The sequence below is a fragment of the Gadus chalcogrammus genome, chromosome 1 (genome assembly GCF_026213295.1).
Source record: "Gadus chalcogrammus isolate NIFS_2021 chromosome 1, NIFS_Gcha_1.0, whole genome shotgun sequence".
Taxonomy (NCBI): domain Eukaryota; kingdom Metazoa; phylum Chordata; class Actinopteri; order Gadiformes; family Gadidae; genus Gadus; species Gadus chalcogrammus.
Window position 1 is genome coordinate 10,048,574 of NC_079412.1, and position 27,637 is coordinate 10,076,210.

A 27,637-nucleotide genomic window follows, 5' to 3' on the forward strand; every position below is an offset into this window, starting at 1 on the left:
ATTAACCTTAAAATCAATTGTTCGACAAACCATAAAAACATGTCCTGCCCTTGAATGTGAGCATTCTAATATAACATTTGTATAGCAGGCGAATAAGACACTTTAGGGGCAAGAAGGTCTAGAAACATTTGACATTTTCTGTTGCACACCATCCATATCTTTGGATGGAATTCACGAAGCTGTCTAAGGAAAACGTAGATGTAAATTGCTACTGATAAAAGTGTCTGCTAATAATGTACCTACTTTCTGATAAATGTTACCACCTCGTTCCTAGGCGTTCTCATCTCGCGACGAAAAGCACGGGAAGAGATGCTTCAAATGAGCGTTATTGGGAAGGGAAGTTGGGACTTTCTATTGCATTGATTTTATCTGTGATAGAGGGAGGGACTTCCGATAAAGGGATATTCGAGTTCGAGTTACTTGTTTTGGATATTGCTTTGTAAAACGACGCATGCATTCTCATTGATGTCGATATTCATGTCATTTTCTCATTCTTCTACTAGCGCTTAGGATTGTCAACTGCCCTGGCGTGTACAGCTCAGAGGAAGTGAACATACCGGATGTTGTTTGTAGCAGAGCGACAAACCGGTACAATGAAGGATAATCTCCCAGCCTAAACTGGCTCAGACCCGTGACAGTAACCTATAGGTGGCGCAAGCAGTTTCATAACCAACCCCATCTGAGTGACGTAACCGCTAGCGCCACAACAAGCTGGAAAACAAGGAAGTGTGGTGTAACCTGTCACAAGGCCCCGTTAAGACACCTGAATCTGCGTTTATCCTTTCAAGCTATCTTATTATACAAAATACAGAACCATGAATAACAAAGGTAAGCCTCGGATGGACATCATACGTCTTGATTAGTGGAACCTGCTCGCGTTATGTAACTAGATGGATAAATGTCGCCGAATCTCGAGTACGAGCGGGTTTAACGTATGAGCACAACAATGATTTACCTGATGAGATTGTGTTTCTGCTTGCATTGTTGCTATTGTGTCGGTTTTTTGACAGCTTCATCTAATCTCGATTGAAGCTGAGCGTTCACAGTAACTGAGTTGGTTGTCCTTAATCAATGTCACCATCGGTTTTTACATTTTAATGCCACTAACGTTGATCTGTGGCCGTTTTCCCCGTAACGCTCTCTATTGTCTGCTCAGATCTTCGAGACAAAGCTGTCTCTCTAAGTCTAACTAGATGACTTTTTATTTTTTGCCTCTGGCTATCTCTCTGTTTCTCCCATCTGTTGAAAAAGAAGGAAATAATGACAGTCTACGATCGCATTTCGTGAGAAATCGCGAATGCGTCTGACGGCGATCTTCGAGGTCATCGTTTGTATAACTGTGAACGATAGCCATCAAATCACATTAAACCTCACGATTCATCCATCACCATGGATTTCTATGGAGAACGAAATAAAAAAAAAAAGAGCTACAACCCTACATATATAGCGAAATCTCCCATGGGTGTTTTAATTATTATTATGTTATTTATTATTTAATTTTTTGGTCGATATTTATTTATCTTTTGCTTTTCAGGTTCATATCCCCAGCAAGGGTTGTACCCTCAACAGAACAGCGCACCTATCTACCCTCCTGCTATGCAAGTATCCCCTCAGGCGCCTCCATACACAGATGCACCTCCTGCATACTCTGAGGTAAGTTATGGAGAGAACTAAGGTGCTCCTAAATACACATCACCAGCAATCACAAAAATATCTTCGTTTAATTCTATTCCAATTAATATATTGAACATTTATTGAATCAATTCTCCCTCCTTACAGATATACCAGCCCAGATTTGTGCTTCCACCCCAGGTGCCTGGCCAGGTACCTCAGATGTCCTCTCCATACCCCGGGGCACAGATGTTTATGCCCATGCAGCAGCACATTCCAGTGGGGGCAGTCGGCCAGAATGTCCCAATGGCTTACTATCAGATGGGAGCCATGTACCCCCCTGGCTCAACAGTGATGGTAGATGGAGGCTATGATGCCGGAGCACGCTTCGGGGCCACCAGCAGTGTTTCCATTCCGGTGAGAAGCTGCATATTACAAGAATATGTGTAATGAGAAGTACATATAAATAATAAGTATTAAACCCCTATATTGGAATTTGGTCCAAGTAAACAAGAGTGACACTCTATATCAACTGTTACCTACTTTCATGCTTCTTGAAATGAGTTATGATAAATTCCACAACATTAAAACACATCGAGTACTTGATTTGTTTTTGCGTACCCACGTTGACCCTTTTTATTCTCCTGTTCCAGCCCCCACCCCCTGGACACCCCCCAAATGCCGCTCAGCTGGCGGCCATGCAGGGTGCTAATGTTGTGATGGCACAGCGCAAGAATAATTTCTTCCTGGGAAGCTCCGGTGGAGGTTATACCATCTGGTAACGGCAGCCATTCTCGACGAATCCCCCTCCCCTTCTCCTTCCTCCCTGTATTCCCAACCTCATTCCCTTCTTCCAACGCGACTATGCCCTTACACCCCATCCCACATGCCTCCCTTTTAAGGCTGCTCAGTCACGCCATGATACTGATATCACCTAACAGAATGTAATAACTTAGAGCCCTATTAATAGGTACAGTATTCCACTTGCTAGGGCATTTTTACAATTGATTGAGACCACTGCCCAGAGTGGCTGTTGAAAAAAAAAAAAGTCTTTCAGAAATTCATTCCAAGAATCCTTTATCAGATTCGGTCAATCCAAAATTCCCGGCCCAAACTGGTTCTTTTGAAATTCTTTGTGGATTAAATCCGGAAAATATTCTGTTTTAGATGTTCCTTTGTATTGAGTGAAGCTCATGTTTGAAATGTTTTGCATTCTACTTCACATTCATATTCTGTCTTAAAGTCTGGACATACTAAAAGCCTTGAAGCCTAAATGCTATAAGCAAAATGTCCATGTCACACTTCTACAGGCTCCATGTTACCTGATCAATTTGAGGAACATATAACAAAAAATAGCTTACGGCATTAGTCAAGCACTAGATAAGTGGTTTACTGTACCTTATTGGGCAACTGGTAGATAAAATGAACAAGTGCCAAAGAGCACTCGAGATATCCGCATATTAAAGCAAAGTAACTTAAGTAAACCTAAAAGAAGGAATTTTAAATCGAGTCCTAATAGTGAGCTGAGTAAAATGGAGTGGTTGGTGTCAACATTTTAGTTGTTTGGTTTTCTACCATTGTTGTTTTAGAGTCGGATACCCAGCGTTTTACACTTAGTTGATTATTGTATGAACTGCAACAACTATTACTTGCTGTTTCTTCTTGTGTTTTATGTATGTACTCTGGCATGATCTGTTTAAAATACTTTATTACATTTAGGAAATAATACAACCTTTTTAATATCCATGTGTAACCAATCACGATGTCAAGTGACTCCTTAATTTCTGCTTTCCTTTTTTTATTTATATGCAGATTTTTTAATTATATTATTTGTTAGCCTAAAACATTTGTTTCGTATAACCAAGAAGCTGGTTGTACCAAATACCTGTTCTATAGTGCTACCATGTGTGAATGTGTTGTGAATGTTTTTATGTCACGATTTTGAAGCCAACATATCATTGCAAAAGCCTTTGTATTTGATAGCCAGAGTGATATGAACCCTTGAGTTAATTCATCTAAAAATGCACTGCTTTGAAAATCTGCGAAGACCCACGCATAGCAGCTGCTTTTTTATGTTATTTTCTTTGTTAACAAACGTATGACGACTCTGTGCATTGTAGTATTTTAGTATTTTAGAATACTTCTTTAACATTAAACATGGTCTGTTCATAAAATATGCCCAACTGCAGTTTTACCTTTTACTAGCATCACTGCCTGCACACCTACTTAACCAGGACACTTATGCTTATTAATTAACCTAAAGAAGATGTACTTATGAATACGATATTAAGGTAATGTCAGGATTTCCTGCCGGTATGCATACAATCAGCTGATTGAGTGGATTTTTAGTGTTTAGTAACATGTGTCACTGGGTATCCGACATAGCAATGGTCTTAATAGCTGTGGCCAGCACAACGAATGCTATAGTTGTCAAATGGAGCTTCTCGTTTGTTTTTCCTCAATGTCAGCCTGACGAGGTCACCGAGAGCTGACAAGAAACAACTGCATTAACTGCGAAAATATCAGATAAAAGCAATGCATGGCTGCAGAATGTGCTGTTGTATTCCTCAGCTTGGAACAATTTGGTTCTTTTTGGCCACAGCCTTTAAACCTTTTTTTGTCATTACATGATATTTTTGTCCTACTTAAGATTTAATTGTGTTTGTAATGCAACATAATGGTGGCCTAGTCCCAGCAATATGAAGAACTGTAATCTACAGGTTAACCAGTAGTCGCCATGCCAACCACAGCTACCATGGAATGGAATTGTCTTTGGATTATGGACATTTAGTCAGGGATTCTCTAAACTATTTTGTAATGTGTACTGAGGTGATTTGATGAGCTTTGGTATGGCTTCTATCTTTTAAGATTACTAAAAGGAGATGAGTGTCACTTCAATTTGCTGAGACATGTCAAGGGGAACTCTTTGCAAGAACTTGGGTGAACTTAACTTTTTATATTAAACTTAAAATTTAAAATGACAAATTAGAATAAATGTTATTTTGGAAATTTGAAATGACCGTTTATCTTGATTTTATCTAGAAAACGGATATGTATACTATGACAAAATGTTAGTTTTTATGACCAGTAGTTAGTTTTCCTATTCATTGTTCATTAATTATTCCATTATGGTAATTTAGTTGATATTATGGTAACTGCAAATCCAAAATTGCTGTCAATTAGCAGCTAGTTAACAAAAGACATAGTATTGGCACATTTGATGACAAATATACTGTAATAGTGTAGACATGGCGTTTCATGGAATAAAGTTGAAATATTGTGGGTATCGTACATAATTGTTTAAATTCTCGGATCAAATAATTACTTATTCAAAAAAAATAAATCAGTGTCCTCTATATTTGGCAAAACTGACAATTCTGTTTCTGTATAACAAACGGCAAACATAAAAATACAAGGTACGTGCAACAAGAGAAAAACAAAAATTGCACATTATTAAAAAAACAGTTTTGACCATTTCAAAAAACATCCTGAAATGACTGATGGGCTGTATACATCAGGAATATAACAGATACTGCATAGTAAAAACTAATCCTGGCTAAAATATTGATTGTCAAAGCACCTCGTCACAATGATGACCTAGACAAAAATGGAGGGAACCACCTGCTCACGCCTTATGTCTGTAAACAACTGTTCTCACGGGCAGCTGCTCGTTGGCTACACATCCATTTTCACTTTTTTTTTTTCATTCCCCTTTTTTCATTCCTGCTTTTGGCCTGTTGCAGCAAAAATAAGAACACATTCCACGTATGGCAGACAGCACACAGCAGAACAGATAATACTCCCATTCATCCATCTCTTCTCCGTATGTCCAACAAGGTCCATTCATTTCCTCGGCATGCTGGTCAGCATTAACCAGGGTTCATATAAAGTATTCCTTCTTGTCATTGGGAGCCTGGTTTGGTTTGTGGTCTTCTGCCAGGTCCTCTCCCGGGGCGGGCTCCCCGGTGGTCCGGTAGGCGCCCTTGTTGTGGCACAGATAGCGGTAGAGTAGGAAGCCCACTACTGCTAGGGTCACCAGGAGCAGCGCGATCACCACTGGGAGGAGCACAGCAGCAAACATCTGGATGAAGGGACTTTTACCGCACTTAAGGAAAAGGAAAAGATTTCTAAAAGGCTTCAAACGTTATAGTTACCTCCAATAACAGTGGACTCTGTGTGCATGGGAGCGGCTGTGGTGACTGGAAAATATCAAGACAACCGTTCATATGAAATAAAATGAAATACAATGATGAAACGTGTTGCACTATATGTCCCCAAAAATTATAGTGACATATCTCACATTGAATGGTCAACAATGAATGAGAACTGGAGGAGCTGAACTAGAGGAGAACAGGTCTGATTGGAAGACGTCACGTCTTATGGAGGCTATTTCCAGGAAATAATCTCAATGCTTCTCAAGGTTTCAGATGTTCCTCGTACACGCTTACCATTCATTGGTGGAGGGGAGGTCACGTCCATGATGATCGTGTCTGCAACGAATCATATGAACAAGGTGTGAATTTATGAGCTGAGGTGTGTGTGCGCGTGCGTGCGTGTGGTGTGTGTGTGTGTGTGTGTGTGTGGCCCATTGTTGATGACATCATGAGGTGCGAGGAGCAGCTGACATTCTTTTGTTTGACTAACTTTCAAAAACCCTTTGGATAATGAAAATGTAACAACACTCCGATCCGGGCTTATTTTGTTTAACACTTTTGGATCCATCAACATTAACCAATGCGTTGATCTATTCTTCCACTGAACTTTAAAACAAAGTACTTGTTGAGCTGCTGGTCCTAGAAGGTCCTGTTTAAGTACACTTACCTGGGCAACAACGACAATGCGATTATGTTTCTTTAGTACGCAATCCAGTAACTGTTAGTATAGTATATAGATTAAACTATCGAACCATATGAAACCGAACGAAGCGTGCCTGTGAAATAGAGTGTACTGAAGGCGGACGCACGCACCGAGGCTGGGGTTCCTGTCTCTACTGTGTGCTTTAGGACGCAGGAGTCACGCCTATGCTGCTGACACCGTCTTGATTTCCGCCGCTCCTGTCCCTCCCCTTCCCCTTCCCCTTAGACCCTGTACTGTGTGGACTAGGATATGTTAACTGATCGACTCCAAACAAACCCTCTCAGCAAGCACAGGCAACAAGCGTTGGACAGAGAATGACTTCGTTTTATTGTTCTGGTTCTTGGGTCATTAACATTGTTAGTTGAACACATTTCTATGAACTACTGAAAATGATTAGGCCTAGGGATTTATACAATGTACAATGTTCTATCAGAAGGGGATTTTAAGTGTATCATTAACAAACATAGTTATTTTAAATTAATACGGTTGGCTGAAAAAGTTTAACAGACTAAACAGACAATTTACTAAATCATTTAAAGTCAGAGACCAGACTTATTGTCAAAACACCTTCACAATAACTTGAGTCAAAACACACTTCAATTATATTTTCGAAAGGGTAATTAAGGTTATTGTCAACATTTAGTCATTATGCGTATATGCTATTCGCCAGAAGGGGCATTGTTCATAATTGTAGTAAATATGCAGATTTGTTTTCAAATAAATTATACAATGCTTAACACTCATTAATAGTTTGGACATTTTTAGAAAACAAAATATTATAATTTTCTCATCAAATTTTCAAAGAAAAAAATAGAACAACAAGAACAAGAAGGCCATACAGATTCTTGGCTTAAAACCCACAAACCTTCCAGTTTGTTGTGTTACACCACTGTGTTTTTTGAGTCCTGTAGTAGCTGGCTTCCTAGAGGAACATCCTATACACCAGACAGAATACAAACAAAAAATATCAGGATTCCAGGCAGTGGTGTTACATTTTCTTTTTAAAAAGTAGTGCTTTTCTGTCAATATGTGTCAGGCTCAGCTCTATCCCTGGCCCAGAGAACTAACCTTCTGAGGAACCTCCTTGGAGCCCAGAGAGTCGACAGCTAGTCCGTTGGCTGGTGGGTCTTCTTTCTCTTCAATGTACAGTGTGCCGTTGGCCTCAGCAGACAGTTGCAGATCCAAGCTCTCTGAGTCAAAGGAGTGGTTCAGTTCTGAGCTGCTCTCACTCCGCGCCGCGGTATCCCCCTCCCCGCCTTTATCTTCCTGATGGGCCTGTGATGCGGGATCTGCCTCTGCCTCGTCTTCCTTCACAGACTTGTCTTCCTCCCCGCCACCGTTTTGATCTTCTTCCGCCTTCCGCTCCTCCATGTCGCCCCCCGTCTCCCCGGTACGACCCCCGGACTGCACGGCATCCGCAAGGGAGCCGCCCGCGTCGCTGCGGAGGGACCGGCCGTCCTCGTCTCCCAGCACCAGGGAGTGCGTCTCCGAGGGCCGAGACCGCGCGGGGGGCGCCCCGCCACGCAGGCTGCTCTCCCTGGTCAGGGTACCGCCTTGGCGAGGCTTGTCAGGGGACTTGAAGCTGAACCTTTGGGGGCCCATTTTGGGGCTGTAGGTCTGGTGGAATTCAGAGAAGCTGGTCTTCCATAGCCTGGGGGACATCAGCGACCGTCTCTTCAGAGAGCCATACCTTAGATGTGGTGGGAGGGGTTATATTAATTATTATGGATGATCAGAGAAGTTTCAGTACATACAAAAGGCCCTGGGAAATGAACTCACCGCTGTAAGCCCTTCACAGCAAACACCTGGTTTGGATGCTGCTCTTGAAGATCCTTTATCACATTCTGTAAGTCGCTGTTCAGCTGTGGAGGAAACAACCAAATCAAAGAGATGAATAGGTAAGAAACGTCTCATCCCGTATAATCCCAAGAAACAGCACGATGAACTCGAGGAATGAGGGATGACAGCCGAATGCAGTATACCGTGCTCATCTCCTTGTAGAAGGTGTCGCGCAAAGAGGAAATGGCAGAGAAGACGGACACATAGCATCCGATGCGGCTGCGAAAGACAAACATAACAACAATGAGTTTTACGGAGGACAAGTTATAATGGTGAGGCTTCAGGAACACCTGGACATAGCTCTGTGGTCCTCCCCTCACCTCTCATGTAAAGAAGGGAGGTCTTCCTTCAGTTCGGTGTTGATGGCCTCATAGACATGCTTGGCCTCGTTCAGGTCTTCTTCTGCCTGTGGGTTTAGATGCATCATGACTGCAATGAGTATATTCAGAGATGACATTTGGGGTTTGGGACTCAAACTGGAATTTTTAGATGCAGCAAGACATTTCTGACCCTTCCTGACCTTTGCTATTTTCTCATCATCCCTTTTCTTGGCGGTCTGAAGGGACTCCAGCTGATGCAGGGAGTGGTCGTAATCAACTAGCTTTCTCCCCCTTTTGGAAATCCTGTCCTGTAGTTGAAAGACAAACAGTAGATCATTAGAACAATGAAGTTGTGTGTTTGTGTTTTAGGTTAATTGATATTGTGCTTGTTTGTGTGTGTGTGTGTGTGTGTGTGAGTGTGAGTGTGAGTGTGAGTGTGAGTGTGAGTGTGAGTGTGTGTGTGTGTGTGTGTGTGTGTGTGTGTGTGTGTGTGTGTGTGTGTGTGTGTGTGTGTGTGTGTGCTGCTGTGTGTGTATGTGTGCCTGTGTGAGTGCGTGCGTGTGTTACCCGGACATCGGGGAACTGGCCCATGTATGACTCCATGGTGCGCAGAGCCTGATCAGACACCTTCACCTCGTAATCGTTCCACAGAAGGTCCTCACCCTTCAACAGACAACCAGCGTTACTACTCTGAACATTGTGAAAAGTCGGGAGCTAAGTCTAGCTTGTGTTTGTACATCGTAAGTGGTGGTGGTGTTGTGGAGATCCATCCGACCCCTCTAATTTGATCCGTTTCTTTTTCATATCTGACCTCCACGATTGCCCCCAAATCCTCATCTCCCGCCCAGTCTTTCTCGTAAACATCGTACAGAGACTGGGTCAGGCGTCTTGAAGCGCTGCGCATGTCTTTAGGGGAAGTTCAAAACACAAAACAGTTACCACATCCACAAATGAGGTATGTAGCCTAGGACAAACTAACACACTTAGTTTGTCCTCCCCCATATATATATATATATATATATATATATATATATATATATACATACATATACATACATATAGGGGTGCACCAACAACAAACACTCAAGGTCACCTCTGACTGCTGCCAAGTAAAGCTTCAGATCTTTGTGAATCCGGGTGCCATAAGACTGGGAAGGAATAGAACACACACACACACTTTTATCATGAGTCTTGAGGACCTTATTCTTCAATATTTGCGAGAAAATTGAGCAAATTCTGTGGAAGACTAGCTTTGGAGTATGGGCCCCCTAACAAAAGCGTTTACCTGCTGTTCATGAACTCTTTCGAGCCAACTGTCAAAGACATCGTCTCTTGACTCCACTGTCTTGCCGAACCTTTGTAATACCTGTTATACAAGCAGGCAAGTCAAGGGAAGGCACAGACAAGAGAATGATTTTATGCTTCTGTCTGAATATGTGTACCTTCTCTTTGCTTCTGCTCAGTGACCTTTGGACTTTCTTACTGAAGACAGTAGGACCGCCCTTTGGACTATTACTCTCTGCCATGGTTTTATTTTATTTATATGTTTTGACCTTGAATTTACTCCTGAAAGGAAAATATATAAAGTGCATGTTAGAAGAAAATATACCATATCAATACTATAATTTGCATTTCACATCACATCTTGTAAAGTTAAAAAAGCATCCCCCGTGATGAATGACTACAAGAACCATCTGTCTACAAGCCTCAAGCCACTCCTACAAGTTGGACGCGGATGAACCTTTAGTCCGTTCATATCTTGGGACAGAGGAGGGTTGGTCTCATGAGAATATCTCATATTCATGTGATACTCCAAGGACTGCTGGACCTGATTATGGGGAGCACGATTGTCAAATGTGCGGTTGCCGATTTGGGCATCCAGTGGGCTGGATGGGCTGTGGCGGCAGCCTTTAAAACGGAGAAGTTCTATGACCTGGCAGGTAAATTCTCGCTGGGTTTTGTTGCAGTTTACATATTCGTTACCACGAGTTGGTGCTTTGTTGTAGTTTTTATTCTAACCCATTAATCACACTTATTTGAAAAAAAAATGCAAACAACGACAATATATAAATCCCCAATGTTATACAATTTTAAATTACGAATTGGTATGTCAATGTTATAAAATGAGGATTATGTAAACATCCGAGTTGTAAAACAGCTCCGATGCCCCGCCTACATTTAAAGACACAGTTAATCAGTTTGGAAGAGTGGCCACTGGCCTCTATAGCTCCTATCCGGTCCGATGGTAATGCAGTCAATACCTCTATAGACCTACTATTGGGAATTCACATCACGCATTTCCATGTTGAACAAAAATTATTGAGATTATTACAATGCAGCATTATGGAATGAATTACATCAAAGTATATCAATGATTACTTGTATGATCACTTTTTTGTCAGAATTAAAATTTGAAACAGAAAACTAACATGTCCATACACTCCAAGTAAATTGATCTAATATTGACTAATTTGTCCGCACATCAATATATTCTACTGTTATTAAAAAACTATAAACTATATAAAGCTGATCTAATTTTAATAGAAGAGAAAGAGAGGAAGAGAAATTGATCACCTTGGAGAGTGGGTTGCGTGTCCTCCTCTGAGTCTCAACTGGTCCGTACTCTTGGATAGTTTCCCTTGAACTTTGGAACCAATTTCCTTTAGTAAAAGATTTATTAAGAACACACCTTCACACAACTGACAATTGACAGGATGAGCCGTGCACACTAGTTCATAGTAAAGGACACATGTTCCCAACCTTCAGAGCCTGTGAAAACTGTCTTGTTCTTATTGTCCCCCTTAAAGGATCAGGAACATTTATACTGCTAGCCCACCTGAGTCACCTGTGGGGCGGGGCTGGCCACGTCCGGCAGAATGTGCAAACCGGCCTGGTGACCGCATGGGGAATCAGGTAACCATGCCAACCAGGACCCCCCCCCACCACAGCCCCGAATCCAATCCAGATCCCTGTATATCGGCTATTAAATAGTAATTTAAGAGGCAGTTGTGTATGAAACCTGTCAATTTGTGTCTCCTTTCAACGACCTTGGCTCGGTCAGTGTTGTAGAACGAATGATTGCGAGGCACAAGCGTCGGGTTAATCAATAATCCTACGGGTTAACTTTAACAACGGCCGGGAACGTTGTTCTCCTTGCAGGTTGGGGACATTCCTGTTCATGCGTATCCTGAAGGACGGCCAGGACCGCAGGTTCAACAACGTCAGAGACAAGCCTGGGACCTTCTTCGTATACTGGAGCATTCAAGGTGCTCAAAGCGGTCCTCACACTCCCCCACACAGGCCTTGGCAGTGCAGTGGAATGCATTATTAAGGAAGGGACTCAGAAAGTTTACTTGATTATGTATTCTTGACATTGCCTGCGGTAATATGTAAGGCGGTTCATTGTCCCTTTCTTCACAGCTGTGTGGGTGTTTATGACCCTGCTGCCCACACTGATGCTCAATGCTGAGAGGCGGGATGTGCCCGTGGGTGTGAGGGATTACATTGGCTGGGGCGTCTGGGGCCTGGGCTTCGTCACTCAGGCTGTGGCCGACCAGCAGAAGTGGTTCTTCAAGCGTGACCCAAATAATGCTGTGAGTACACTGATAACACTAATCTAATCTGACCTGCTTTAAACCAACACCCCTTTTGTTTTTTTGTAAGAAAAGGTTATAAAATAAATTCCCAGTTCAATAGTCTTTTTTTTTTTTCCCCACAGGGAAAATTCATCCAGCACGGACTGTGGGCCTACAGCCGCCACCCCAACTACCTGGGAGAGATCCTGCAGTGGTCGGGCCTCTGGCTCTCCGCCTCGTCCGTCATGCAGGGCCCCCAGTACCTGAGCGCGGTGTCGCCCCTCTTTGTGTGGTTCCTGCTCCGCCACGTCAGCGGGGTGCCCATCTTGGAGAAGCAGGCCCTGAAGAAGTGGGGATCAGACCCGGCCTTCCAGAGCTACGTGCAGAACACCCCTCTGCTCTGGCCCTTTCCTCGGTTCTAACGGACACCCTTACCAGGCACTGATGCCCAACGTTTACATGAACAGTGTTCTTCTAAAGATGAAACCCACTGTTGACTTGTTAGCTGACTGACTTGTGAAATATGTTCAGGGCTATTGTATACTTTCTATCCAACTGTGAATACTAGGATTGCTTCACCTTTGTCATAATCTTGCTGCATTGAAAACAAAAATTAAAAAAACGCACCAAACCTCGAAACAAAAAACTACCGTTGCGTATTGCGGGAATGACAGAACTAAGTAATCCTCCATAACACAAGTCTTGTCCTTCAGCCTGGCCCACAAAGCTGACATTAAGGGAAGTGCTTAAGCGATTCATAAATAATAAAACCACCCAGCACCACAAAACCCCATACAGTTGCTACCCATGAGATAGTTTGCCTTTTTATTTGCAGCGCCCTAATTCAGAGCATGGCAGTAACACAGATGGGGTACACCACACAGAGGTATTCGTGTGAAATGTGTTGATCGACGCAGCCTCCAAGAGTTATGCTATATTGGTCTAGTGGTTTGGTAGTCAAACCACAATCTACTGAAATGTAATGAATATTAATTTAATCAATATAGTGGGTAGTATAATATATAATTTAATAGGATTTCCTGTTAAACTGATAATGGATAGAGACTTGAAACAAGTAAAGTTGTAGAAATGTATTTTACAAAAGGTTTTCGCATTGAAAATGTACTTGCATAAAAAAATACTTGCAATTCCCAAATCATATTTTGGCTGTAGAATTAACCTCATGAAACAAAAACCACAGCCCTACAGAGAGCTAAACAATCGGTCATGGTTAATGCTAAATCTGGGTCCAAATACAAAAAAAACCTGCAACTAATATTTTTCTAAAGCACATTTGCATAGACTGGTACCAAGATAAGCTGTATAGTTTAACTCGCCTACTAAAATTAGCATCTAACAGTACGATGAGAGAACAGTGTAATGGGCAGTAACATTTAACAGTACATAAACACGGTAATGAAACTAAACAGATATGAATCATTACATTTGTCTTATACGTCACATTACAAACTAAATATAAAACTCGTCAACTGGTCGGTTACACATTTTGAATTAAATGCTAAATGTGGATCAACTTCTGAGTGATACATGAGTTGAACATCTTGCAAGAACAAAAAGGTAGTCTTCAAATGACGTCAAAATTCAAAATAATCCTGCATGACTGAGAAGCAATGATAGGTGTGCATAAACCCAAACCTACCGTGGAGATTATAAAATAAAGCTTTCACAAATAATATACATAGAAGTCTGAAATAAAAGAAATCTATCCAAAATATTCAAGGACATTGTTGAAAACACGTAAATGCTGCTTATATTAGGTCACTGAACACTGTAGTATTCTTTTCGTGATCCAAGCATTGCTAGGATCTCTGTGGTTCGAAGAAGCTGAAGAAGGCCCCTAAGGATTACCTAAGGAGTGGCGATGCAAAGAAGTTGCCCGGCCGAGAAAATCCCACTGCAGATTTGCTCTTGCTGCCAAAACTGCAATACAAAGTTCGTGTTATCAGGTTTTATAATAAATGAACTACAAAGATGGCTGAAAAGCTGGAACATGTTGAGCTTAAAAAAAAGGTAATGTGAGTGTACCTGGGCGTCAGGGAGGACTTCACACGCTGCTTCAGAGAGCTGGAGGAGGGCGTCTTATTCAGCTGGTGCTCTGGAGTGGTGAGCGGGCCCAAAATGCTCACTGGAAACAATGAACATTTAAGGACAAATCTACAATATACCCACAAAACATGTCCCTCAGAAATCCCCCAATTGGTTCTGTGTTTTTAACTAAAGTCTTGGGCACAACTGCTTATTTGCTTCCCACTTTACGGCCTCTTACTTTGAATGTTGGATGTGGGGTGATCGTTCTCCACCATCAGGAACTGGCTCCAGTACTCCAAGGGCAGCGCCAACAGGCGTTCCACCACCTGTAGAAGAAGATGGCAGCCATGAGGGATTCACACTTCATCTACCTTAATATAGAGTATCGTCGGGTCACTGCTCAGTGAGTGCAGACGTTGGCGCTGGCCAATCAGAAAGGGATTTAACTGGGGCGTCACAACGGACCGTCGACCAACAGGAGGGTTAGATATGGGAGCTGTTGCCCGGGGGCTGCATGGCCCAAGCTTGGCTCATCTCGTGATTGGAGGGGCTTTGCAGAGGGCGTCTGAAGCCGTACCTTGGGCTGGCGCTTGGTGTCCTGCAGGATGGTCATGGGCTCGGGGTTAGCCACCGCGTGGCCCACCAGCGTGGGGCTCAGCACTCGAGACAGGTTGCTGACGTCCATCCTGGTGGCCACGCTCTGAGCAACTCTGGAGATGGAAACACAAGCGGCCATTATTCTGATTCTTACTAGAGCTGGGGGGAGAAAGTCCCAATCATCCAAATGCTGAACGGCGTCATTTTACATCACAATGAGTTGTTAGTGCCAATTATTCTGTTGAAATGATGATTCAACTGCCTGGGCATACCCAGGCTATTGGCCCATACAAGTAACGGGGCAATAAGATGGGAGTACACAGTAACTACTGACCTCTGGAAGTGAACCGCCAGGAAGGCCAGCGTGTCTCTATTGGGCTGCGGCAGCTGGCTGATGAGCTGGTACATCTGAGCTATGCTGTTGTCGTCATCCAAGATCTCTGTGGAAAACAAAAACACAATGTCAGGAGATAGTAAGTGAGGAGAAATGCTGAGGCAATGAAAAGTGTAACATATTAACACTTCAAATGATTCATGATGTGTAACCAAGTTTGGTTGGACAGTTTTAGTTGAACCTCCGGTTAGACCTCTAGATGTGTGCTGGCTGAGGTAAGTATGCAGAGGACAGGTCAAGGTTTCCAACTACTCAAGTAGAGCAATGGAATAATTATCAGTGATTCATGCCATTACATTTTCTTTGTTTTTAGTTTACTCCTAATCAGAGTGGCAAGAAATCTCTTGGTGAGTTTTCTGAACAACGTATGACTGTGCCCATATGTAAATAAAAAAATACTATCCAGCCACGGCCTGCTGAGTCTAACTATAACACCCTCTCCTAGGGGTGACTGAAGTTTTTTTATCCTGAGATCAGGAAATTCTCCCCAATAGATCTACATATACAAGTCTCTGGATGTTTTTTCCCAGCATTTTAGCCATGAATCCAACATGAACATCCCTAGAAGGATGAAGGCTACTCAATACAACCACAATACCACCACACAATTCTTATTTCATAGTGTGCGCCAATAATGAATGAAAAATCAAGCCAGAAGAAGATAAGTTTAGGATTGATAGATATGGTGGAGTCAGGACAAGCCTCAATGTAAACACCTAAAGACCCCACAGACACACACACACCTGCTGCCTCCATGAAGGCTCTGTTGAGGCGGAAGGTGAGGAGGGGCTCCTTCAGGTTCCTCAGGAAGTCCTTGAGGAGGCCGGTGATGGCGTGGATGTCCTCCACTTTGCTGAGCAGAGGAACAGTTCTGCTGCGCAGGAACTTGTCCTTCAGGTCCCGCACGGTGCGCTCGGCACCAGACAGGCGGTACAGTCCCGTCTGGGGGACAAGTTCAGAGTAAGTCTTTGCCCCGTCCCTCAGAGCACAAACCCAAGCCAGCACGGTCCAGTCAGACTCACATAGACAGACATTTTAAGTGGGCCTGCATTTTAAAAAGGGCTTTAACGAGGCAAAAGCCACCGTCAATTCTTCTCTTAAGTGACCGAAAAGAAACGGGATACAAGTTACCATTTACATGTCAGGATGAGAAGTGAATCTTGGGGGTTGCTGCTCCGTTGATTTCTGACACAAGCTTTTTGCTAATCAACCCTCACCTCATTCAGGCCCCGCTGCTCGATCTCGTTGACGCAGTGGACCACCAGCGGTGGGATCATGGGCGACGTGACCGAGACGTAGTCCGCAAGCGTTCCCTGGACACACGCGACATGCCAAGTGGGTCAACAACCATGCTTAAGGCCTCGAGGGAATGTGATGTTTAGCACAATGACCCAAGATATCAGCAGGAGTGGTACCTCGCCGTTTTTGACTGGCGTGCCAGCCACGGTGGGAATGCACGGCAGGGGGCATCGCTCGCGGCACTCCGGGTGGGAGACCACCCTGCAGTCGCGACACTTCAGGGAGATCTTCCCGAACTTGATCCTCTTGCCGCAGGGCACGCAGGACTCCGGCTTGATGACCTGAAAACCAAACGGGATTTACGGTTTCACCAACATAGACCGACAGCGTTCCCTCAACATATGTGGACAACAATGAACACAGATGGCAAGCAAAGAGAAGGTATGCATCCGTTTTGTCACCATTATAGAAGCCAATCAAATTCCACATGAGGGAACAGGGCACACCTTGAATGCCTTTAACTAAAGAAATGATATTAAGCAACCTTGTCCAAAGCAGTTACAGAATAAAAACTTAAACACAAACCCAATGCAATCACTTCCAAAAATGTGCTTGTTTAACAGTACAATTAGCTTTTGATGCAATCTCCACCAACAAGACTAGGATCCATTTGCTTGAAGATAAAACAACACGTAATATGAAAAACACCACATATTGACTAAAGTCAACTTCAAACTATGTTTTTCTTACCGTCTTGGAGACAAACTCGTGGACACGCATGCTCCCAGTGTTTTGTGGAGTGCTTGGCTCCGCTCGCGTCACCCTATCAGGGACATTGGGCTGTTTGAAGATCTCCACTGACTGGACCGACTCAGAGTCCCATTCCATGGTTTCTGGACAGGAGAGAGGGGGAGTTGAAGACCTCTTAGCTGAACATTCAGAGTCTCTATTTTAAAGAGCCCATGCCATTAAAATCACATTTTTCCTGTTGTTTGTTAAATAACATAGGTCTGAATAAGTTTGTGAGCTGTGGTAAGTTTGAAATCTATGCAGTTTGTCTGCTGAATGCAATAGGCAATGAAAGGAAAAAGGCAGAAGAAATGAGCCAATCTGGATAAGGTGACACTGTGACGTAGCGTTGTCAAACTATTATTCATGGCCCTGCCCACTTGGTTGGAATTCTGAAGGAGTCGTGATTGAGCTAGTGCTAAATGCTAATACGTGTATGGTAGTTGCTTAGTTCGTAGTAACAGGCTAGTTACAGAATTTTGAATGCAATGGCAGAACGACATCGAAGTACATGAACTGCGACATGCTGCCTGCCGCCGGTTGCCGCGGCGCGAGGCACCACCGCCGCGAAGCACCACCGCCCGGCAGCGGGCAGCCGGGCGGTGGTGCCTTGCGCCGGCAGCAGGCAGCAGGCAGCGCGCGGTTCTGTCTACTACAGATTGATGTGGAAGTGGAAGAACCAGAGACGTCGGAGAACCCGACGAAGTCCTTTGTGATTCATTATATCGTCTGGACGTGCACACAGCCTTTGGCCGTGATAATATGTATTATTTGATATAGATATCTATGTATTATATGATATTTTTTCGATATAGAGCTCCAGGACTGTAACGCAAGTGTTGTACACTTCCTTGTTATTTGGATAACCGTTCTGCTGTTGGTGTGATGGCATAACACGTCGGACTCTCGTCTATGGTATTTCTACAACTAGACCCGTAGTGGGGGTTATCTCAGCCATGGTTGAGAATGAATTGGGGGAAAGGAACTTTGGCTTTGACTCCCTGAAGTCATGAACCACGACATGGAGGAGAAAGGGATTGTTGACCGCGGTCGTCTCCCGCCGGAGCCTATGGACCACCGCCTCGGCTTCAGGATGCGGTGATTAGCGCTGACCGCTGCCGAGGCGGCGGGAAGCAGGGCTCAAGCGGGATACATTCGCGGCCAACAATCCCTTTCTCCTCCATGTCGTGGTTCATGTAGCCTACTTCAGGGAGTCAAAGCCAAAGTTCCTTTCCCCCAATTCATTCTCAACCATGGCTGAGATAACCCCCAATACGAGTCTCGTTGTAGAAATACCAGAGACGAGAGTCCGACGTGTTATGCCATAACACCAACAGCAGAACGGTTATCCAAATAACAAGGAAGTGTACAACACTTGCGTTACAGACCTGGAGCTCTGCTCTATATCTAAATAATATCATATAATACATAGATATCTATATCAAATAATACATCACGGCCAAAAGCTGTGTGCGCGTCCAGACGATATAATGAATCACAAAGGACTTCGTCGGGTTCTCCGACGTCTCTGGTTCTTCCACTTCCACATCAATCTGAAGTAGACGCGGTCGTTGGAGATTCATAATAACCTATCGTCTGGAGGCTCACACAGCTTTTGGCCGTGATAATATATATTATATATTATATGATATAGATATCTATGTATAATATGGGTTTCTAAGAGCCATTGCGATACATCCACCGTAAACAGAGCGCATGGTACCGTGGCTACAAGCTGCTCAGGGCCAGGTGATAATATTATATATTAGATATAGATATCTATGTATAATATGGGTTTCTACGAGCCATTGCGATACATCCACCGTAAACAGAGCGCATGGTACCGTCAGTGGCTACAAGCTGCTCAGGGCCACACCCCCACCCCCCTCCTTGACCTGCCTTGACACGCCCACCGTATACAGAGCGCATGGTAGTGGCTACAAGCTGCTCAGGGCCACACCCCCACCCCCCTCCTTGACCTGCCTTGACACGCCCACCGAAACAGCGCGTTTGGGGGAAGCTCAATGTGCGACTGTTTCGGAGTGACTAACTCTGCACCACAGCTGAATTTCGGGGACATCTTTGAATACTGTGTTTGTGGCCCACTAATACCTATATTAAAGCATCATAAAATAGAATGGCATGGGATCTTTAAACAAAACCAGTGCATAGCATCCCAACTAGAGTTAGGTATCGTTTGGGTTTTATCCGATACGATGCCTACTGCCTACTCTGTACTTTTCAAACCGTTCCGGGGTAAAACGGTTCTCGAAAAAAACGAAACCGCACACACATGCACGACTTGTTATGAGTTTCTTAAGCAGAAAGTCAGCGGACACCAAGTTGAAGTTTAGGACATAGCACACGTTGTCACACACGCTGTTGAATGGCAACAGTGTTTGCTAGCCTACTTGATATGCAAGATTTACGGTTGGCATTCAATTACTCGACTTACCCGAAGACGAAAGGCTGCTGTGAGCCTGTGACTGCTAAATATATCTTCTTTAAATAATAATACTAATTTACAAATGATAATAATTACTTGCTGAATGCAGGCAGGCACGCAGCTATGCCGCTCGCATTTACACTTGCCTGCATGGCACAACATTACTGCCAGTCATATTAAGTAATATTACGCAGGTGCGCAAGGCAGCCACAGGAGACGCCAACATTGTTTTCAAGCAGTCTATTCATAATATTATAATAACCACGGAAGAGGCAGTGAATGAAGTATTGATTAGACAGCGATTTATTAGACACCTAATAAACCGTTGGAACACGCAAGACCGGTAACCATAGAAACGCCGGGAAACAAACCCGCAAAGCCCAATCCAGGGGCTTGTACTACGAAGCTCGATAGGGTTAGCGAGGTATGTTGAGCTGAAAGCCTGGGTTAGCTGTACCATGAAAGTCGATCTCTTTAATCGTCGCTGTATCACCATGGTGACTTGCGCTCGCAACCAAACCTGGTCGGGAGCAGCTTTTCAGCGAGTCTACCCCGGAGACCTCGGCTACTTATATCGGCGTGCGCAGCTTCCTAGCCCCTCCTCTGATAATGGCGTCACCATTTGTGGGTATTCCCATGGACCTCGACGCACTTATCGTACAGGCGTCTCTCCGGAGACGGAGGGTTTTTCGGGACAGAACCGATCCCTTGGCATTGTCTGACGATATTCTTTATGAGAGATACAGATTCGGCATTTATTTAAAGGTCAAGATATTATTTATCAATGGCGTAAATATCGACGGTGCAACCGGTGCAGCTGCCCGGGTTGCCCCTCCCCCTCAACAACTCAGCGCAAGGCAGGCACGGTCCAACCCCCCCCCCTCAACAACTCGAAACTTAGGTGCACCATAAATACGTGCTGGTGCACCCAAATTAAAAATTTAGGCGCACCAGTGCACCCAAGGAAAAAGTTAGTCTGGAGCCCTGCGTTCTTATAAGATCTCGGTACTAGCATTTAAGTCTGAACAGGTGCCCTACTGGGGCCGAGGTTCGGGGCTCAACCCTTATCCCAACTGCCAATAATATCGACCACACCACTGTTCTTTTAGTTTATCTGGCCTAGCAGATCTCGCAAATCTAATTGTGGAGGAATCAATGCACATCCCTTGTGATGCCTCCGGCCCTCGAGGCATGCCTCAACGTCCTGCAGTGCGTTAGATTGACAGACAAGTGATGTGCTCCAAAAATAAATCAATACAAATATGTAAACATCAATCTGGCAGTATATTAATAGCTTAATATACTGCCGTAATGATATTCACATATCTTTATTGTACTGCCAGATTAATAGCTTAGTTAATTACATCCAGGTGTCATTTTTCTAAGGGTTGGGGATCAATACTCTAATAATATATATCCATCAATCTATAGAGATGAATACCCATCCATCCATCAAGGTAAATCCATCCCTTTATCCATCTATACATAGAGCCCTCACCAGTTATCCTCTTGCTGCGGGTCCAATATGGTGTTGGGACCGTCTCAATGGTGGAAACGGCCTCCACCGGTCCACCGCCGGCCGGTACCGTCAACGTGGTTTTGGCCACAAGAGACTCGTTCTCCTGTAACTGCAGAAGGACAACAGTGGGACCAGGGCGGAGCAGACGGCTTCCTGCCCGATGTGCAGCCCCAGGGGGGCATTACTCACCCTGTGGGACTTCCTGCCTGCCGAGCGAGACCTCTTGGCGATCATGGGAGGGCCATCGACCTGGTTTCTAGAGGAGCGCTGCGGGTCAGATATCGAGGGCCATTAGCATGCAGGTCGTATGGCAACAGATTACACAAAGTCAGAGGAGACATTTGGGCCCAATCCCATTTCTCCCCATCCCCCTCCCCCTTGTTTTGAAGGGGTAAGAGGAAGGGGAAGGGGTAGAAATGGGATTGGGCCTAAGGACTAATCCCCTTACCCCATAAAACAAGGGGGAGGGGTAAGGGGTAGAAATGGGATTGGGCCTTGGTCTACACAGCATTTACCCTCTTTTGTCGTTTCCTGAGTCGCATTGCGGGGGCGGCCGAAGAGTTCCAGTCCTGCAACCAACCAGATTAGGATTAGCGCGGAGATGGAGAATCAATAAAACCTAAAGAACTGCTTAGGAAATATATTCAATCCACTAGCATCATTAAACCTCATCTTGGATCCAGCAACCAGGATCTGCGAGGCGAAGAGCTACACCTCGTTTCCTGTTTCATTGATTACACAGATATTCTACTGAAGAAAACTCATTCACATGTGGGCTAGGCTACCCGCTGCATACATTTTGGTTTTAGTTAACTAATGCTGGACCCGTTGGTGTTCACCAAATGAATGCTTGGAGATCTAGTCTCCTTTTGCTAGTCTCCATCAAAAGGATATGGTGGAAAAAAATAAAATGAAGCTAAAAAAAATGAAACACCACGTTCACCCAGATTTGAGCTTGTCTGCCTAAAAACTTGCATATCAATCTAATGTCTGATTTGTGAGACTACATTAAAACATACGCAAGACCATAATGACAAAAATTTGAAGATGATTGGATTAAGACAGAAATAAAACTCACCAGTGAGTCGTCGGTTTTATCATAACTGATGTCTGACAAGATGGATGCAGACTCATCGATGGTCAACAGCCTATTCAGAAGGAGCAGGATACACACATAGATGAGACCACTCGTTCAGGAGCACTAGAACCAGTTTTTAAGTGTCGATTCACAGGAGTGGACAGAACAGAAAGAAATCTCCAATATAAATGTAATTATGAAGAGAACTTGCCTGCGGCTGGTGTTCATGTTCGGTACAGCGTGAGATCTTGCATTGAGGAAGGCGAGTGCGGAGCGCTGCTCCTCATTCAGCTGGATGCTGTTGGAGGAACCCTCACTGATCAGAAGCTCCCTGATCAGCTGGATTTGACGATCCTGTCACAGGAGGACAATCACATCAACAATTACATTTACAATTAGGGGATTTTGCTTTTATCCAAAGTGACTTACAAGCATTCATACACACATTCACACACACCGACGGCGAGGTCAACCACGCAGAGCGACAGCCAGTCCATCAGGAGCAATCAGGGTGAGGCGCCTTGGTCATAAGACACTCGAACAAGCAACCTTCAGGTTACCAGTCAACCCGCTCTACCTCCTGAGACACATGCCGCCCCATTAACATGTCTGGATAACAGAGCTGACGAAAAAAACACTTGAATAATGCTTTTGTACATATCAGCGAGATAACATCCGACCGACGTACCAGCTTCTCACACTCTGCCTCTGCCTTCTGTCGCCGTCTGATCTCCACGTCCACCTGATTGCGGGCGTGTTTGAGTTTGACCTCCAGAGATCCCCTTTCTGTCTGGGTTTTAGCGAGCACCTCCTGGCAGGAGCCCAGGTCCTGTTCCAGCCTCAGCCACTTCCGACGGCACTCGTCAAAGTTGAGAGCCATCTGAATAAACTCTGGAAAAAGACAGCACAGACTGGTTTATGTACAGGAAACAATGAAACGATGGAAGAACAATAGAAGAATTGTGGTGTATACTCACGAGGCTCAATGCACTCATTGTTGAGCACTTCAATCTGGGACATCAACGGTTCCAGTAATATGTGCAGGTTTACCCCAACAGTCTCCATGGTAATCTAAAATGAAAAAAAGACATACATAAAGACCTCAAGGTAAAGACCTTTAAAGCATCGAAATAGACCATACATCCGTTGCTCCAACTATTAATTGCCTGGCTGTTTCCATTACCTCAATGTGACGTCACCATAAAGTATCGTTGGAATAGCGGGTTTTGTATTTCTTCAAAACATAGGGCAACAGCTTTTGTTTGTTTGTGACAGGCTGTTTATTTATATCCATACACACATATAACACGAAGGACAACCCCAGACGTGTTAACTTAGTCTATGAACGACTATAGCCCGTAGCATCCACAGGCTAACACACCGTCCCGACTCAAGACGGTCACAAACACTGTTTAAACTGGGTATTACTAACAATAGTTAACAAACGTTACTTTACTTTTTCTCTGTTTCAAACCACTCAAACCACTGTTAAATACAATGATGTTTATAGATGCGTGTGTTGTTTACCCTGTACTTCTCCCGGCTCTGCAGACGGTGTTTCGGTTGTTTTTCTCGTACAGGGTCTCCACGTCACTTGGAGGAGCGCGTTGCGTTTCAAATCTGCCCGCCAGCCAATGAGCGCTCAGGGATCCGCCTTCGTCCTTGCGGCTGCGCTTCGTCGTTCTCGAAGGTAAACCGCAGTCTTTGCGCTGAGAGAACCTGTAGTGTCCCCAAATGGAGGTATACGGTACTGCGCGATGTATCATTAACGGGTTACAAACAAATAATTGTTCCATAAGGGAACTCCGCATGTTGTCCATTCATATATCGTCTCATTATCAATTATATGTCCACGGTACACGGTTCCACGGTACAATGTAAAGACATGTGCAATGAATCGATATCCGTCCGAATTTCTCATTCATTGTATGTCGGCCTATACTCAGATGATGCCAACAGTATATCGCAAATCATGACGTAGCCTACTATTTCCAAACTGAAATGAAGTTGCTGGATTTTCCACCTCCTTTATCGATAGACGATATGGATTGCGCAGGACGTGGATAAGTGAACAAGACTGAAATTCACACGCATAGATTCGCGGGTGCTTATGTGCATTGAAAATCGAGGGAGGCAGAGTGCGAGTGAGATGGAGAGAGAGAGAGAGAGAGAGAGAGAGAGAGAGAGAGAGAGAGAGAGAGAGAGAGAGAGAGAGAGAGAGAGAGAGAGAGAGAGAGAGAGAGAGAGAGAGAGAGAGAGAGAGAGAGAGAGAGAGAGAGAGAGAGAGAGAGAGAGAGAGAGAGAGAGAGAGAGAGAGAGAGAGAGAGAGAGAGAGAGAGAGAGAGAGAGAGAGAGAGAGAGAGAGAGAGAGAGAGAGAGAGAGAGAGAGGTGGGAACCACCAATCCGTTCGGGACAAACTTGCAAGAAGCGGAGCATAGCGAACAGGCACCGAAACACAGGGCTGCAGCTGAACGGTTATTTCAGACCATAGACACGTTACAGGTCAACCATGATAGCCACAACTCAACAGAACATGACTACGGAACCGGTAAGGGTCTCTCTGCCTTTTTTATTTTTCTGTTTAAAAATCCACGGCAAATGAACGCACCAAGCAGGTGTCTTTTTTTTGTGTGTGTGTGTGTGTGTGTGTGTGTGTGTGTGTGTGTGTGTGTGTGTGTGTGTGTGTGTGTGTGTGTGTGTGTGTGTGGGTGGGTGGGTGGGTGGGTGCGTGCGTGCGAGCGTGCGAGCGTGCGTGCGTGCGTGCGTGTGTGTGTGTGTGTGTTTATGGGTGACACACCTGTGTTCGATTCACTTACGTACAGCTGTTGGGGAGATTCCAACCAATCTTTTGTTAGCCTTAGACTAATCCTGGTGAAGGCAAGAGATCAAACCCTACTCAAGCATTGTATGCAGCCTCTTCCATGTCTACTTTAAGTAGAACCCTTGGGCAGGAACACATGCCCACTGCAGTGACTTTAGTATTTCGAAGTGCATACAATTTCTATAGGCTTCCAGTTATGTTTTACAGTCCATTGCACCACAGGGAAGGACGATTAACAGTGCATTTCAAATTAATAATTGTAGAAATAATGATTATGAGGTTGTGATAATGTGTTTGGCTAACCGTGCACTATGATGATTATACCCCCGTGTGTTCTGAGCAGGAGCTCGTATCACCTATTGTTGCTCATACACATCTCCTCAATATGCGTGATAGTTCATTGTTGTTTCATCTAAATAATATTCTTCAAAATGTATGCTGATGTGCTGTTGTTGTATGCTATATGTTTGCTTGTCTCAATTGGCTACAGGGCATCACGAATGACGTCTATGTCAGAATGCAAAGGCTTCTATACCTTATTTAATTAGATGTAAGAGCTGCAAACAATAATGAGGATAGTTTTAAGATCAAAACATCTTCATGGCAATGTTTCTATTATTGAAACGAAGCCTAAAAAATTTAGAGTTTTATTGCCTATTCATTATCAAAGGATATTGGTCTAAAAAGAAACATGAATGATTTACTGTTTGTATTGCCCATTGACAGCTCTGAAATGAATTACCCTTAAAGGAATATATTCCAGGACCTCTCTTAACACTTTTTCGATCATTTAAACATGTGTATCATAATATTCTTCAAAAGCTAAGTCTAATCCTAACAATTTGGTTACAATAATCGGCACACTCGGAATGTGTTGCATACAATAAACCTTTGTATTGGAAACAACTGTTCTAATGGTATACAGCAGAATCACACGACAAACAGGCTTTTTGGCATCATTGTTCATTTTTGACTCTGTGTGGTGAAGCCCTCTGTTTAAATATGTGTCTCATATGACTGCTCAGCTTTCAACCTGGTAACCCGGGCAGAGGCACCATCTGGAGGAGAGATATGCATCAACACAGTACAGCCACCATGCTACTTCAGCAATTCATAGCAATCTGCCTATGTGTGAGAGGAGCACAAAATGATAACAACACAATGGCCTGTCCTGCAGCAGTGGCGAGACTAAAGTGCTGGATGCTTTCATTCTGCGTTTGCCTTCAGGGTATAAAACACAACTCTTCTGCTGTGGAAATTTGTACACAACAAAAAAAAACTCAAAGTTGTGACACACTCAGTTGGTACACAGACCCTAGTAAAAATCCCCTTTCTCACTATGAATTAGGCCACTGCTTTGTTAATTCGTGTCACACTGGTGTTTCTCATTATGTTCAACATGCTGGTTGCTAAATATTCAAATAAAGCACATGCTAAGCTGCTGATGATAGCCACTAGTGTGAATGAGGCACGTACTATGGCTATTGACAAGGCAAGGCAGACATGGGTTATTTTGCAATTTAAAATCCTCCACTGAGAGCAATTATAGTTTATATTGTAATCAATATGTGTCCACCACTGCCAATGGACTCTTTTTTCGAAGCTGAATGTCCATTTGGCCGATGTATCCGCCTTGCAGCATATCATCGTTTCTTTAGGGCAGCGTTACAAAAGCATGCAGATCTTCCCTGTGGATTTCACTTTGAGTGATTTATCTGGGATGAGTTCTGGGGTTCTCCTCGCCTCAAAGACAGTGGAGACAGAGTTACGGAGGTCTCAGGAGCCTCGTTTAGGAGTTCTGTGCACTGCCTGGAATTCCCCTCTCTTTGCCTCATGGTGTACGGATTAATTGCCTTTTTTGTTGTCGATTCCTTTTTATACTATGAAACTCAATCAATATGGCGCACATTCAAGTCTTATTTCTTTATTTTTACATTTCCATTTGATCAATGATGCATCACGTTGAAGTGAATGTCTGAAGAAACGTAGATAGAAATGTGGGAAATGGGTTTCTATTCCACAATGAGGTGTTTTCAATTGATTGTCAGACCTTTCGGTCTGACTATCTAAATATTACCAACAGGCAGCATCATTTGTATCAATAGTTTCTCACTGCAGCACGGTCAGTCTCAAACGTTATTGATCCCTATCTGGTTGAGCGAAATTCACCCCCGCGTGTGGCGCTGGCCACAGTGAAATCCATCGTTTATCATTTCATTAGAATTGAGCAGTGTTAATGTACACCCAAGTGTCTCTCAAGGGGATTCTTTGGAGAAAGTTACCCATTAAACAAGATGATCTTTTTATTACAAGTGCTTAAACACACTGCATTTCACCAACACCTCAGCAAGGCCACTGGCCAGCTCCTATAGAATCCATGATGCTTTTATAGAAATAGAAAGGGATTTTTGTGTGATTCATTGTTGTTGCCTCCAAACATAAGTCAAGGTACTTTTCCATCAGGGTACTGACTCCCACAAGCCTTTGCACAGTCAGTCACAC

General features: G+C 43.9%; 5 protein-coding genes across 6 annotated transcripts in view; 3 read left to right on the forward strand and 2 right to left on the reverse strand.

Annotated features, from left to right (window-relative positions):
* The first annotated feature begins 679 nt into the window (after positions 1–679).
* Positions 680–5,892, forward strand: dazap2 (DAZ associated protein 2). Its single transcript, XM_056587982.1, has 4 exons — positions 680–828; positions 1,535–1,653; positions 1,780–2,028; positions 2,265–5,892. The coding sequence occupies exons 1-4, from the start codon at positions 816–818 to the stop codon at positions 2,391–2,393; spliced, it is 510 nt and encodes a 169-aa protein (XP_056443957.1). The 5' UTR covers positions 680–815; the 3' UTR covers positions 2,394–5,892.
* Positions 5,893–6,773: 881 nt separating this feature from the next.
* On the reverse strand, positions 6,774–11,424 carry bin2a (bridging integrator 2a). Of its 2 annotated transcripts, none has more exons than XM_056588019.1 (12): positions 11,202–11,424; positions 10,070–10,193; positions 9,913–9,993; positions 9,721–9,775; positions 9,439–9,533; positions 9,195–9,290; positions 8,828–8,935; positions 8,628–8,713; positions 8,451–8,526; positions 8,248–8,330; positions 7,537–8,158; positions 6,774–7,403 (listed from the first exon to the last, which is right to left on the reverse strand). In XM_056588019.1, the coding sequence occupies exons 2-12, from the start codon at positions 10,151–10,153 to the stop codon at positions 7,350–7,352; spliced, it is 1,440 nt and encodes a 479-aa protein (XP_056443994.1). In that variant the 5' UTR covers positions 10,154–10,193; positions 11,202–11,424; the 3' UTR covers positions 6,774–7,349. The 2 variants fall into 2 exon arrangements, with proteins under 2 accessions (XP_056443994.1, XP_056444003.1); XM_056588028.1 differs by having other exon boundaries at positions 6,780–7,403; positions 10,369–11,424.
* On the forward strand, positions 10,342–13,286 carry si:ch211-210c8.6 (uncharacterized). The gene is made up of 5 exons (XM_056588039.1): positions 10,342–10,567; positions 11,435–11,540; positions 11,787–11,893; positions 12,048–12,220; positions 12,346–13,286. The coding sequence occupies exons 1-5, from the start codon at positions 10,411–10,413 to the stop codon at positions 12,622–12,624; spliced, it is 822 nt and encodes a 273-aa protein (XP_056444014.1). The 5' UTR covers positions 10,342–10,410; the 3' UTR covers positions 12,625–13,286.
* On the reverse strand, positions 13,213–24,000 carry racgap1 (Rac GTPase activating protein 1). The gene is made up of 17 exons (XM_056588006.1): positions 23,841–24,000; positions 23,291–23,384; positions 23,002–23,204; positions 22,525–22,667; positions 22,314–22,383; positions 21,751–21,804; positions 21,425–21,502; positions 21,215–21,344; positions 17,232–17,374; positions 16,658–16,822; positions 16,460–16,555; positions 15,986–16,184; positions 15,183–15,288; positions 14,829–14,961; positions 14,490–14,577; positions 14,249–14,348; positions 13,213–14,143 (listed from the first exon to the last, which is right to left on the reverse strand). Exons 2-17 carry the CDS (start codon positions 23,376–23,378, stop codon positions 14,068–14,070), a joined length of 1,872 nt encoding a protein of 623 aa, XP_056443981.1. The 5' UTR covers positions 23,379–23,384; positions 23,841–24,000; the 3' UTR covers positions 13,213–14,067.
* Positions 24,001–24,742: 742 nt separating this feature from the next.
* Positions 24,743–27,637, forward strand: part of LOC130380736 (inactive dipeptidyl peptidase 10) — a 25,599-nt gene continuing 22,704 nt past the window's right edge. The window contains exon 1 of the mRNA XM_056588061.1: positions 24,743–24,862. Within this exon, the coding sequence (XP_056444036.1) occupies positions 24,824–24,862 (39 nt within the window). The 5' untranslated portion in view covers positions 24,743–24,823. The remainder of the gene's footprint in view (positions 24,863–27,637) is intronic.